This window comes from Equus quagga, chromosome 1, assembly GCF_021613505.1.
Source record: "Equus quagga isolate Etosha38 chromosome 1, UCLA_HA_Equagga_1.0, whole genome shotgun sequence".
Taxonomy (NCBI): Eukaryota; Metazoa; Chordata; class Mammalia; order Perissodactyla; family Equidae; genus Equus; species Equus quagga.
Genome location: NC_060267.1, coordinates 126,305,550 through 126,318,593, shown reverse-complemented (window position 1 = coordinate 126,318,593; position 13,044 = coordinate 126,305,550). Strand labels below are relative to the sequence as shown.

At 49.3% G+C, this 13,044-nt stretch overlaps 1 protein-coding gene across 3 annotated transcripts in view; it reads left to right on the top strand.

Moving 5' to 3' along the window:
* The first annotated feature begins 3,454 nt into the window (after window positions 1-3,454).
* PTPRG (protein tyrosine phosphatase receptor type G) overlaps window positions 3,455-13,044 on the top strand; it is a 676,041-nt gene continuing 666,451 nt past the window's right edge. The window contains exon 1 of one of the 3 annotated variants that reach the window (XM_046663115.1): window positions 3,455-4,245. In XM_046663115.1, the coding sequence (XP_046519071.1) occupies window positions 4,161-4,245 (85 nt within the window). In that variant the 5' untranslated portion in view covers window positions 3,455-4,160. The remainder of the gene's footprint in view (window positions 4,246-13,044) is intronic. The other 2 variants (XM_046663106.1, XM_046663123.1) reach the window with 2 other exon arrangements.

The window sequence follows — 13,044 nt, the reverse complement described above, 5'->3', positions numbered from 1 at the left end:
TATACTATGTCTCAGTGATGATTTGGGATGATGTTACAAGGAACAAAGTGGCCCTTTCAATAGCTTCAAGGACTCTTATTTCAATAACATTTTCTTATAGCTTTTATTATATTTTTTCCATTTAACTTCAATTTCTTCTTATAGGACTCCTATTATACATATTTGGTTCTCTTTTAGATAGTGTCTACACAACTCTTCCAAACATATTTTTCATTGCTACATTTTTCTTCGATTATTAAAATGTTCCATCTCCTCTACTTTTCTTGAAGTATTAACAATTGCGTTTGCTTGCGCTTGCACTTTTTCTAGTTTACTCTTAATTTCTAAAATCATTGTTTTAGTTCTACTTTTTTCTTGAATTCTGCCATCTTTTTTTTCAAATCTTCATTTCAGAGTTTCTCTAATACTGATGCATAATGCTCTTTCATACCTCCTATCATGTTCTTAATATTTTTGTCTTGTTTTAACATGTCAGGTTATAGTTTTCAACTCTGGCTTTGAAGAGGTAAGGTGCCATGTTGTTAGGGGGCCACGTGGCTTGGATTTGAAAGTGGTCTTGAGCTGAGATCGACGTCTAGCCAAGAGCCAGCAAAAAATAGGGATCTTCATCCTACAACTACAAAGAAGTGAATTCTGTGAAGACTGAATGAGCTTTGGAAAAGATCCTGAGCTCCAGGTGAGAACACCTGGCTGACACCTTGATTTCAGCCTACGGAGAGACCTTGAGCAGAGGACCCAGTTATGCTGTGCCCCCAACTTCTGACCTGCAAAGCTGCGACATAGTAAAGATGTGCTGTTTTAAGCCACTAAGTTGGGGGTAATTTATTACCCATACCAGTACCTTCTCTTTGTAGCTTTCTTATCTTCCCATGAGGGTAGCCACTCCCTCCTTTGGCACTCCAGGGCCCTTCACACCAACTTTCCTGGGGTGCTCACTGTATTGTGCAGCCGCCCCATTCCCTGGGGGTGTGGTAATCAGCAGGTAGGAACAACATCAGGTCCACTGCCCACAACACTTGATACAGGGTCTGGTGTGTATGAGCTGTTCTGTAATTGGTTGTAAATGAATGAAGAGGCATCCTGTGTGGTATGCCTATAAACTCCTATTGTATTGGGGGAACTTGTGGGGCCTGCGTTGTGGGAAGGTGCTTCCAAGAGCAGTTTGTGGTAAATTTCAGCATAGGACCTCAGGACAGTCAGGAGCCCAGAACTAATTTGATGTTAATTTTCAATGTGGGGCCTCCTATACCATAAGGATTATAGTAATTCACTCTCCAAACTCAGGTGAGGTTTCCCCCACTCCTAAGCCATTTCTCCCCATTTTGGTGCCTTCTCAAACCATCATTTCTTTGCCTTTCCATACCAGTGGAGGCAGACAGGCCTCAGAAACACAGCTCTGCTACTCACTAGCTGGGGATCCATTATTTCACTCCTCTGAACATGTTTCCTTGTCTATAAAGTGGGGGAAATAATTCTTACCGCGAGCAGAACTGTTCTAAGGACTGCATGAGAGAGAGACGTATTCTGTCCTTTGGAAGGTAAGCTCCACAAAGGTCACAGGCCTGTCCTTTTGGTTCAAGGCTGTGTTCCCAGTATGCCCGGCACACAGTAAATGCTCAGTAAATTTGCAGAATGAAGTTTATGGAAAGAATTCTGCACAGTGCTTGGAAGATAGTAAGCATTCCACAAATGGCAGTTTTTATTATGGCCATTTTGCAAAGGAAGAAGCTCACCTGGGGATGTCTACCCAGGTGTTCCATTCTGATTTAAATTCCACAGATTTCCCCAATTTATCACTTAATCTTTAATAAGGTAGCCAGACGCAAGGGTCATTCTAACCTCTTTCAAAGCTCCTACTGACAAATGGACCCAAGAAAACTGACCCTCGCAAGCATTTACGGGGGGGCCAGGATTCCAACAAAACCAGGAAGGACCAAATTCCTAAAGCAAACAAACTCGACTCATTCCCCATCCTGGGGGAGGGTGTTCACCCCGGTTCAACTAAAGATAGAGCGCGGGCCCTCCCCGGGAACTTCCTGGCTTTTATTAGTTTGTAATCCCAAACGTAGCTTTTCAAAGGTTTTTCTTTTGGAGGTGTGGGTGTGAAACTGCTTCCCTAATCACATCTTGCGGGAGGATCTCCGAACATCTGTATATTATTTGAAAACCTAGCATCCGGTTGGGATGTTTGGGTGGGTGGGGGACCCTGTGTGGTAGGATGAAACAGCAGGGGCACGTTCAAAACACGTCAAGTTGTCTTTTAAACAGAGGCAGAAAAATTAGGCAAAAATTACAAATGGCTAATTACCTTGGCTCAATTACACGTTTAATCAAAGCCCGCCTCCCCCACTCTCAGCACCAGCGTACCAGTGGAAAATAGGGCGCTTAGAAGTCTAAGCGATAAAGATCTTCTCACCAAGAGCCAAGGGACAAAACTCATTACAGATAAGCCCAGTCCTCCCATTTCCCCCGGACGCCTCTCCCCGATTGCTAAAGAGGCCGCCGCTCCCCGGGTGGCTGCCAGGAAATCGCTCCTGCCCCGCGGCGCAGCTTTCACCCAGCCAGGGGTTAGAGGTGCACTTCCTGCGCCCTCCCCACCACCAGGCCCGAGTGCGGGAAGCTTCCCTCCTCCCGTGCAGCTGCGAGTTGGGAAAACTCCGCCACCAATTCATCGTGGCTCGGAGGAAGGGGGTGTGGGGCTCGGCAAGGCTGGATTTTGCAAGCCTAGGATCGATAATCCTCTCCTCGTCCCCTCTCCCCAGCCGTGGACTCGGCCACTGGAAGTCCGAAAAGAAAAAAAAAAATTAAATCCCGACGCAGCCCGAGTGCAAAGGCCGCTTGGCTTTGTTTCCAGGCGGGGGAATGCGCCTGGCCGGGGGCGCGAGCAGGGAGTGAGCAGGGCGCGCCCCGCCGCGGCGCTGCCCCGGCGATGAAGCCGAGTTGGAAACCCCATCGCCCTAAAAAGGCAGCCGGCCGTCCCCCTCCTCTTCTCCGACCCGACCCAGAGCTCCCCAACCCTCCCTAAGTCCCGGACCCGCGAGCAACGCGGACGGGGGAGACCTCGCCAAGCCCGCGAAAAGCGCGGAGTCTTTAACAGCTCGCAGAACGGGAATCTGGCAAAGACCTGCCGGCCCCCCAAGGCAGCCGCTCTCCTCCCTCTTTCCGAGACCGCGCCAGCGCAGCCCCCAGCCCCGCAACTGCACCAGCCGAGCCTGCAGTCCCCGGGGCCGCGCGTGGGGAGTATTGGGCTGCGGGACCCCTTGGCTGCGGGAGCTGAGCGCGGCTGCTTTAAGAGCGCGGAGCGCGCGCGCCCGCCGCCGGCAGCCCGGCTGCGCGCCCTCGCCCTCGGCGCCGCGCGCTCCTGCTCGCGCGCCGCCGCCACCGCCGCCGCGCGCCCCCTGCTCGCTCGCCGGCTTTAAAGTCTCTGCCAGGATCCATGCTCACATGTTACTTCCTGTATGGAGGCATGGCCAGTTTCCAGACCCGCGCTCCCCGTTCCTCCCCTGCCTGCGCCGGAGCCACAACTTTCAGGAGCATGGACTGAAGGCGCCCTCGCCCCAGCGCCCCTCTGAGATCCTTTGTGTTTTCCTGCGTTTCCTCTGGCCGTTTCTATTTTGGGGGGCTCTTCGCTCCCCCCGCCTCTCCCCTCCCCTTTCCCGCTCGCAAACATGCCTCCTTCCTTCCCGGGGCCCTGGAAGGAGCTGCCTGCCTGAAGCTCCGAGACGCCGCGCCGCGCTCAGCCCCGCCGCCGCCCGCCGGTTCTCGGGCTGCGCTGCGCTGCCGACTCAAGTTGGGGATCCTCGGCTGTTCGCCGCCGCCGCCGGCGGTCCCTGCCTGCCCCGGGCCCCGGACATCGCCGCCGCCCGCCGACTCTTCGCCCTGGCCGCTCAGCTCGCTCCTTTTTGAACGGAAAGCAGCCCTTCTACGCTGAGGATCGTCCCCAGTGTGGCTCTGTGTTCTCGGTCACTTTTTGAGATTTTTCCTGGGGGCGCTCGGCGGCTTCCCGGATTCCAGGGGGAATCGGGCCGCCGAGCGCGGGGGGCCCGTAGAACCGGCGAACAGGGGAAGAGCCCAGGCTTAGCGGAGCTTCACACGGAGGCAAGAACTTATTCAACAAGTTTACCCCCCCTGCCTTCCTCTTTCGATGTGCGTTTTCGGACATGCGGAGGTTACTGGAACCGTGTTGGTGGATTTTGTTCCTGAAAATCACCAGTTCCGTGCTCCATTATGTCGTGTGCTTCCCCGGTGAGTGCCGGCCGCCGGGGGGACGCGGCCCTGGCCGGCGCGCGCGGGGGATGCGGAGTTGTCGCCGGAGCACGGAGCTCGGGCGCCCGTCCCGGGGACCCTGGAGAAGGTGGAGGGGGGGCCGGGCGCCCGGGGAGGAGAGAGGGATTCGCTTTGCTGGTTCTGGCGGCATTTAAGGAGGCTGGTGGTTGGGGAGGGTGGAAACGGGCTGACCGGGAGGGGGGACAGGGGCCGCAGGAGTCTGCTCTTGCCCGGGCTTGGGGGTCCTGGGGGAGCCAGAGTCTGGAGAAAAGGGGACTCGCTCTGCTGATCCGCCGCCGTTCGGAAGAGCTAGATCTCTGGGGCGGTTGGGGACACTGGGGCCATGGGGAGGACACATCTGTGGATTTAGGGGACCCACTGTGTGCGTCTCAGGCGGGGATCGAAGGAGATCAGAAGGGGCGACTTCCTTTGCTGCTCCCCGACCCTTTGGAGAAGCTAGTGTTAGGGGGATGAAAGCTGGAGGTTGGCCATAGAGGACTGGGGATGTTGGGATCAGCCTGTGTTCTAGTCTCGGGGGCCAGGTGCTAACCCCGGTCGCGGCTGGGGTGCAGGCTGCGCTTGGGTGCCCCCGGGAGGCAGCCTTCCTGGGCGCGGGGGCCTGGGCGCGGTGGGAGGGCAGGGAGCGGGCGGTTTAGGGAGATCCGTGGCTCCCCCAACCCCGGTCCTGCGGCCCCTTTACCCCGCAGCTCTGCTTGTTGGGGCTGCTTGGGTCGGTGCGCGGGGGAGGCGGGGAGGATGTAGTAGGGGGACGGGTCGGCGGCTGGGCTGCTGTTCACGCCGGGGGGGATATTTTCCTGTCTCGCACGCCCTCCCTGTCTTCATCTTCGCCCTTTTGCAGGCTGTTCGCGGCTTGCAGACCCAGACCCGCGCCTTTCTGGCAGGGTTAAGACAGGAACAGTATTGGCTATTGATGAAGATAATAAATCACCGCACGTAGCGGTGTGCGGCTCGGCGACCCTCCACTTCCAGCTTTCGACCAACAGACCTCCCCCCCCCCCTTCGATGAGGGCAGGGGCCAGCCTCCTCCCTTTCCCCTCTTGCAGACCCCCCGGGCTGAGCACCGAGCTCCCTTGAATCTGTCCAGCCTCCTCCCCGGGGTTGGAGGCCACGTCCTCTGCCTTAGCCGAGGAAGGGATGGGAAGAAGGAGGCGATGCGCTTTTCATCCCTTGTTCTCGTAAGGATAGCGAACCCCACGTTTTTCTGCTCTCTCATCCACCCGCTCCTGGATACCCGGAGGTGGGGGTAATCTGAACCAAGAAAAAAAGAACGTGTCCCGATGTTTCTGCTTCCCCTGGTCACAGCCTCCTGTCCCCAGGTGGCCCAAGCGCACGGTTTTGGTGCAGTGGGTCCCCTAGCTCTGTCGTGCACCCTGGAGCAGGACGCGGACGCTCTCGCTGCCCTCCGGGACCCGCTGGGGGACTGGCAGCCAGTGTCCCCTTTGCAGGCACGGAGGTGGCCTCGAGGGGAAGAGAGGCAAAGCACCGTTTTTTCCGGCACCCCGTTTTCCCTCTGCGCATCCTCCTCATCTCCTGTCCCTGGAACTGCACAGAGCTCCTGCCACAGCCCAGAAACCCAGCTCGGGTGCCGAGCTAGGACGTGCGTCCACACTCACCCTGAGGCCTGGGGTTTGCCCACCAGGAACCTGCCTCCACAGGGCTGGGGGCGATGTGGACATTTCCCCTTAAAAATGCCCCCACCTCCTTAAAAAGACCACTGCTTAGTATTTGTGTTAGTCATCTGCCCCTTCTAGACTTTCTTCTTTGCCGTTTACTTGCTGGCTGAGTGGGCTCAGGTGCACGCTGGGGTCGAGCTTTGTAAGGGTCACGCTTTAATGGGGGCAATGGGAGGCAGCAGGAGAGCAGCCTTGCGAAATAAGAGGAATTTCTAATTCCACTTCTGGCCTTATCCTTACGCTCGGGCAGTCAGTGGACCGGCCGTGATTTTCTTTTTCCTGGTGTCTGAGGAAGCTTGAAATCCAAAATGGGACCTCTAGTGATGCCGCCTTCGTGGGGCTTGGGCAATTTTCGTCTTCCACGTTTTCTTTTCGTGCCTACGTTGCGAGGTAAATAGCCCATTCCCTTGTCCGGGAGCCGAAGGGTGTCGGAAAGGGAAGGGACCATGGTGTGAGGCGCGGGAAACAGTGGTTGTGGTTTGGAAAAGTGCCGCTGGTGAGGGTGCAGCAGCCTTTGGAACCAGGCAAAGTTGAAATGTCAGAGTCGTGGGAGATGCCGGCTTTTCGTTTTCCGAAGGTGCCGTGACGCCGCTGGACCTCAGGGGGCGCCCCCGAGCCACTAGTTGGGCTCCTGCCACCTCCTCTTGTCCGGCTCGGCCACCTCCAGGCCGTGGGGCCGCGGTGGGAGCGGGGATGGGGCGCAGGCGGCCGGCTTCCGAGGCTGGGGGGCTGCGGCTGCTCCTTGGTTTCAGCTCCGCGCTGCTGCTGCTTCTCCTGGCCCGCTCTAAACCGGGTGTGGGTCCGAGTTCGGTTTGGGACCCCCGTTTTGCCTATCATAATCTCTTGGTTTTGGTTTATCTGGTTGACAAGAGGGATAAAAATGCTTCTGATATTGTATTAGGGTCCTGCCTGTGAGGTTTTAACTCAAATCCCTTGTTTGTTATTTTGTTTCCTCTCAGAATCGCACCAACTTTTCAGTTGCATTTGAGTTCTCAGCTGCTGTTCAGGATACAGGGTAGCTGTAATTTGGGAGGGTTTTGGAACCATAGCCCTGGCATGGGTCTTTTCCCAGCGGATCGGAAAACAGTGGCTTTTAGTCTCTCAGCGACAGTATGGCAGGTGTGGGACTCAAGAGAGACACGGTTAGTGTTTCCAGTGATGTTTCCACTTTCGGAGCAGAAGTGTTATCAAACGTGATACAGTGCATACTACGGTCTTTCCCTGCATCATTAAAAAATACTCTATTTTGGAAAAATTTATGAAAATAGAAAAATGTAATGGACCTGCCTGGACCCTTCACCCAGCTACCATCATTAATTCAGTCTTCTGTCTTCTATACTCCTTCCACCCTGCCCAGCACCTCAGTATTTTAAAGCAAGTCTTACACATAGTTCATTTAAGTATTTGGTATATATTTCTAATCATAGAAAATTTAAGTGCCTCCAACAGGATATAAAATATGCTACTTAGGAGGGTTAACATTTTATGTATTTTACATTCATAAGCTATTCAGCAGAAACTTAAAAATTTTTTTATTGATTTCTTCTCTCTATCCGTTTTCAGAGTGAAACCCTTCTCTTTGATTCTGATATGTTTTGTACCGTGATTACATTACATCTAGGAAGCTGGCGTTGGAAACGCTTCAGATGGATAAGCTCTGCTGTGTCCTGCACGTCAGACTTGAAGCATCCGTGATTGATGGCTGCGCCTCTCCCTCTAAGCCTCTCGGTGTATTTGCATGTACATGCTTTAGTGCTGATGGACATCCTTTATGGCCTTGTTAGAAAAATGAGAAAGCGATATTTGTAGTTCAGCTATCTTACTGTTTGGGATGGAATGCGAAATCGTGCAGTCCCCTCACCCCCTCCTAACCACCCCAAGTGTGTTGTTTAAAAACGAAGAATCTACCCTGTCTTGAAACTTGGTCCCTCTGACTCAGTTATGGAATAAAATCTCTGATGTTGGCTTCTAAACCGTGTTCACATGGCAGAGTTGATGAAGTTAGAACATTAATACTACAAATAGGCATTATAGGACCTTTTGGAAATAAGGGAAGTTGCTGTCCCTGGAGGCAGAAAGGTTATAGGAAAGGTTGGCTGAAATGAGAAAAAGAACTAGCTGAGAGTGGAGCTCTGAGCATCTCCTTGATTGTGGACCTGTTGTCACTGAATAAAAGATTATATTGTTTTTTATGTGGGGCAGTACAGGGAATGCTGATGGTTTAACACAGCAGAACAAAAAAGAAAAACCCGTTTCAGATTCATCTTTCTATTCTTCTGAAGAATTTCTAACTTAATGTGATATAATCAGTTATAATTTGGTACACCAGTTCCAATGAAGTTTCCTGCCATTTATGTGAGATCATTTGAAATGCCCCAAAGTAATTGTTATTAGGGACCCCCTCCTACCTCCTTACTCCGTCCCCCATTTTCCTGGAAACTTCTTAACCAAAAGGACAGTCTAGACACTTCTGTCAGCCTTATCTTGGTCAGGAAAGCAAATTAAATGTTGCTAATGCTTTGTTGCTTTAGCTCTTCCCTTTTATGGTAAAAATTTTTTTGTTTTGCTTTTTTAAAATCTGAATTTTCATTTAGCATTTTCCTTCTAGCATGCAGGACAGTGCAGTGCCCTTTCTGAGCAGGGTAAAGATTATAATACGGTGTGCATTCTGAATGGCAAGATTAAAAAACTAGAATTAACCCTTTCATCCTGGGGCGCATCTTTCACGTGGTCACGTTTCGTAAATCAGTTTATGGGAGAAATTCAGCGCATCTGAAGTAATCTCAGAAGCGCTCCTGCCCCATCAAATAAGCCCTCGGCACGCTTTGGTTACGGGTTGACCACTAGCAGATGACAGGTAGTAGTCACCGAAGCTTTATCTGTGTAGAGAATAAAAGGCCTGTGTATCTTAGAAAATAAAGGAAGCCAAGACTGTGTCCTGCCCCCACTTTTAGTTCTTCATCTGAGCGTGATCTAGCCAAAGCCGGTAGCTACTGAGGGGCTCAGGAAAGTGAGAAATATTCTTCTGAGAAGAGCCTGCCCCCAACAGGCAGTAAGAGCTTGTGGAATTCAGCAACAGTCACTCAGTCTGTCCCAGAATGAGGATGCCTGGGCACATATTGGCCCTCAATAATTATTTGCAAATGATTAAAAGATCAGATACCTTGATTTCCCTGTCTGAGAAATAGGAGTGACCATCCACCTTTCAAAGAACCACACCCAGAACGATGGCACCTCTGTGAAAAAGAGAGTTATCTGTTACTCACTTTGCTTTGACTTTTTTCTTTAGTATCATGTTCTGTGGAGTTGTAACCAAAAAATCACTCCAAAAAAGATGTTTTAAAAACCTTGTTTACTTCCCCCTGCTTTTTCCTACAATTCCTCTTTGTCTCAAATTTCCAAGGCCACAGAATTGTTAGTCTCTTTAAAAAAATAAATCTGGAAGTAATCCTCAGAAAAATCTGTGATGATTGAAATATATAACAGATAAATTTGTAGTTTGCTCCTTTTATGAAAAGGACTGTGAGGTTTATAAGGGATGGCTGTGCGAGATTGCTTCAGGTAGCTAGAGGGCTCCATGTGCTGTTGTCTCCTATAGGGACACCTAAAATTGGAGGGACCATTTCACCCAGTATCATTCGTAGCAAAATGTTTGGTATTATGACCGAAAAAACATATACTCTATGTAAGATGGCTTGCCCGGCCTGCACAGGCTCAGAGTTTTTGTGACTACAGAACTTGATAGGACTATTTTAAAAAACATTGTGGAAAGTGTTTTTGGGGGCCAGCCTGGTGGCGTAGTGGTTAAAATTGCCCGCCCCACTTCTGTGGCCCGGGTTCGAAGGTTTGGATCCCAGGTGTGGACTGAGCGCCGCTCATCAAGCTGCTCCTTGGCGGCATCCCACATAAAATAGAGGAAGATGGGCACAGATATTAGCTCAGCACCAATCTTCCTCACACACACACACATACACACGCGTGCACACAGATGGAATGACAGCTCACCAAGTTCCCAGTTTCTCTCTTTGAAGCCCCCCTAAATGAATTGGATGGTGATACTGTTGTACTTGGGGTAGAGGTGGGAGGCAACTTGTACATCAAAGAGAATTTGGTATCCATCAACCAGTTTATGAGCGACACTGTACTATTCTATCAGCATATAGCAAGCAGAAATCTTTTAGGAGCGTAGAACTTGTAATGCTTTTTATTTCCTTTCTAAACTAGGTAGCTGTAGAAAGTTGTACAGAATATAGTGAAGTACATAAGACTCTGGAGCCACCCTGCCTTTGCTGTTACTGGCTCTGCTGCTTTAGGCAAATTACTTAACCTTTCTCTGCCTTTCTCGCTCTTTTTTTTTTCCTCTGTGAAGTAGTTTAGTGATAGTATCCCGACTCCTAAGGTCTTTGTGAGGCTTGAATGAGAATGCGTGCTAAAGGTAAATCTAAGTGTTCAAGAAACTAACCATTTTTATTTTATGTGTACTAAAGAGATTTGGATAGGAGTTTATGGGTAGAGGAAAATGGAACTGAAAAAGACAACTGTAGGTAAAAACAAAAGTGTTGTAAGTAAATTTATATACACTTGCATTTTCTTTTTTTGTATCTGGCTTTGCAGTTGAGGGTGACGAGGAATAAGGCCTGCCGTGAGGACATCCCATGGAAAATTACTAAAATAGTTATGTTTTGAGGTTTAAAGAAGTGAGAAAGCCTCAGTGAAGTCTGAGCTACCTCCTTGCTCACATTTCAAGGAGGTCTCCACTTTCCCAGTTTAAAATAGGAATAATATTTTCCACAGGCTTAAAATGTGCTGGGTGCATCTCCAAGATCACCGTGCCATGTTGTCCTTTGTAGAAGGACTTACTTGGTTCTGCACCCTGGAATGCGATTCCCCTTCTAAGGCCTTCTGTGCTGTGTGGGTCTACCTGTTACTGTCATTTCTGAGTTTTAATTTTGTGCCACTGATGGGAAGCAAACAGTAGTATTTGGGTGTTGCCTTTATTCTGTACTTGTGTCACACTTGAACACACTCATGTCCCTGTCTCCATATCTTCCTGGATTCAGACCTACGGAGCATCGCACACCATGCATAGCTCCTGCCCTCTAATCAATTTTTTGCAAACTGAAATCAGCATGATGGTTTTCTGGCCAAACAACAAAATGCAATTTTAAAGTACTCAATTTAGCTATTTTTGGGCTGTAGCAAAGTGACACAGTTGGCTGCTGAAATCTAGCAACTAAAAAAGAAGAAATGAAAGCATAGTTCATGGAATATGTAACACTTCCATGTAAGAAAATAGGACAACTGGTCTTATTTTTGGGTCTGTGATACTATTTTTCCAGCGAGGAGAGTGAAGCGGGTTGCCAGTTGATATCACAGTGGGGATACTTTTGAGGAATTCGTACCGGTTATACGAATCTGAGAGATATTTGAATTCTCAGACCATCGCATCCTCATGAATTCCACAGTGCGCTTAAATCAGATAAATGCCATCAGTTTGGAATAATTTTGGATAGGAGACACAGCCATGAACAATTTACCAAATATAAAAGCAAAGACCAGATTAGGGAGGAAATGTCATTGACTTTTTGAGAGTCATGTTCGTCACGAATTGTCAGAAGGATTTATCTGCAAAGCAGTTGTTAATTATAAATGAGTTTTGTTCATTTAATAAAAATCACTTTCCTGAAGTGTTTGGATTCTGTGAGTGTGGAGGCTAAGAGGCAGCTCTTGGTCTTGTCTATGTCACTGGGTATCTGGGCTGCCTTGGGTGAATTACCCAACATGTTGTGGAAAGTGGGGTTGGGTGCTGTTGGTGACCTGGGAGTCCCAAGTATACATACCTCTGATTCAGGAACCACATGAGCACCCCAGAGGCCCGGGTTGAAATTCTTCATCTGTTGCAGCGGTGTTACCTTGGGCAAATGGGCCTGGAGTTTTAATCTCTAAAATAGGAACAATGGTTTTACTAGCCCACGCTCACCAGGTGTTTGCCATTATCTAGGCGCTGTGCCTGAGTTGTTTATACGCCTTTAATCCTCCCTGGAAGTGGAAACTATGAATATCCCCACTTTAGGATGAGGAAACTAAAACTGAAGGAGGTTGTCAGTTGTCCAAGGTCACCCCCGTAGTAAGTGGGGGTGGCTCTCATATTTCCCATCATTTCTCAGGATAATTTTGAATTTGAGAGTGCTTGCTGTTTTTTGGAAAGCTATTCTTCCTAATTGCACAGGAAGGCCAATTACAGGACTGACCCAGCCTTGCTTATTTTACCCTACTTTTCCCATATAGGCGAGTACCTAAATGCTGGGGGAAATAAAGGTGTCTTCCTCTATTTGCTATAATTAAATAAGGAAGTAATGCAATTAGTATAGGATTTTATTTGGTTACATTGAAGAGATGACCTTTCAGCAAATTAGTTTAGCTTCTGAATAAGCTGATAATAACTGTGGATAGAGTGAGTTTGTTGGTGGTGAGTTTTTAACTGCTCTTCAAAATGATCTAGATTGATTTAGTTTATAATTTGAGAACTTCGGGGGGTTGAATATGGTTACATCATAATAATGTGATATTATTATTATTATCCCGTATATCATTTAAGTGTGGGCTGCTGGCTCTGAATCACAGTTTCGGGAGTTGTACTTGGCAAGAGATGGTTTGGGTTCTGGACTTTTTCCTCTAGAGTTTGGAACTAACCGTGGGAGGCAGCCAAGGCAGCTGTGGGATCTGGGCAAGACCCTCAGTTTCTTTGGGGTTGTTTTCCTCACCCTTCACTGAATGGCTTCTAAAATTCTTCTGGAATATTGGAGATTGTTGATTCCAGACTGGGCAGTTCGGAAGGGTTGGGACCTTTCTGCAGTATGCAAGTCAGATGCCCAGTGCGTATTACATTGTGACTTGTGAGGTGTCCTCGTTAACTTGCTCTGAGAGTTTGCTTCCTAAGGCACTGTCTAAGAAGCCTTTCGTCTTGCTAACCTTGCTACAGAATATCCCAAGGGAGCAGCAACAAGGTAGTGAGTGGATCTTGGTTAACGGAATGCCTACAAGCTACTTTTTGTTTTTAAACATTAAACTTTATTTCTTCTGG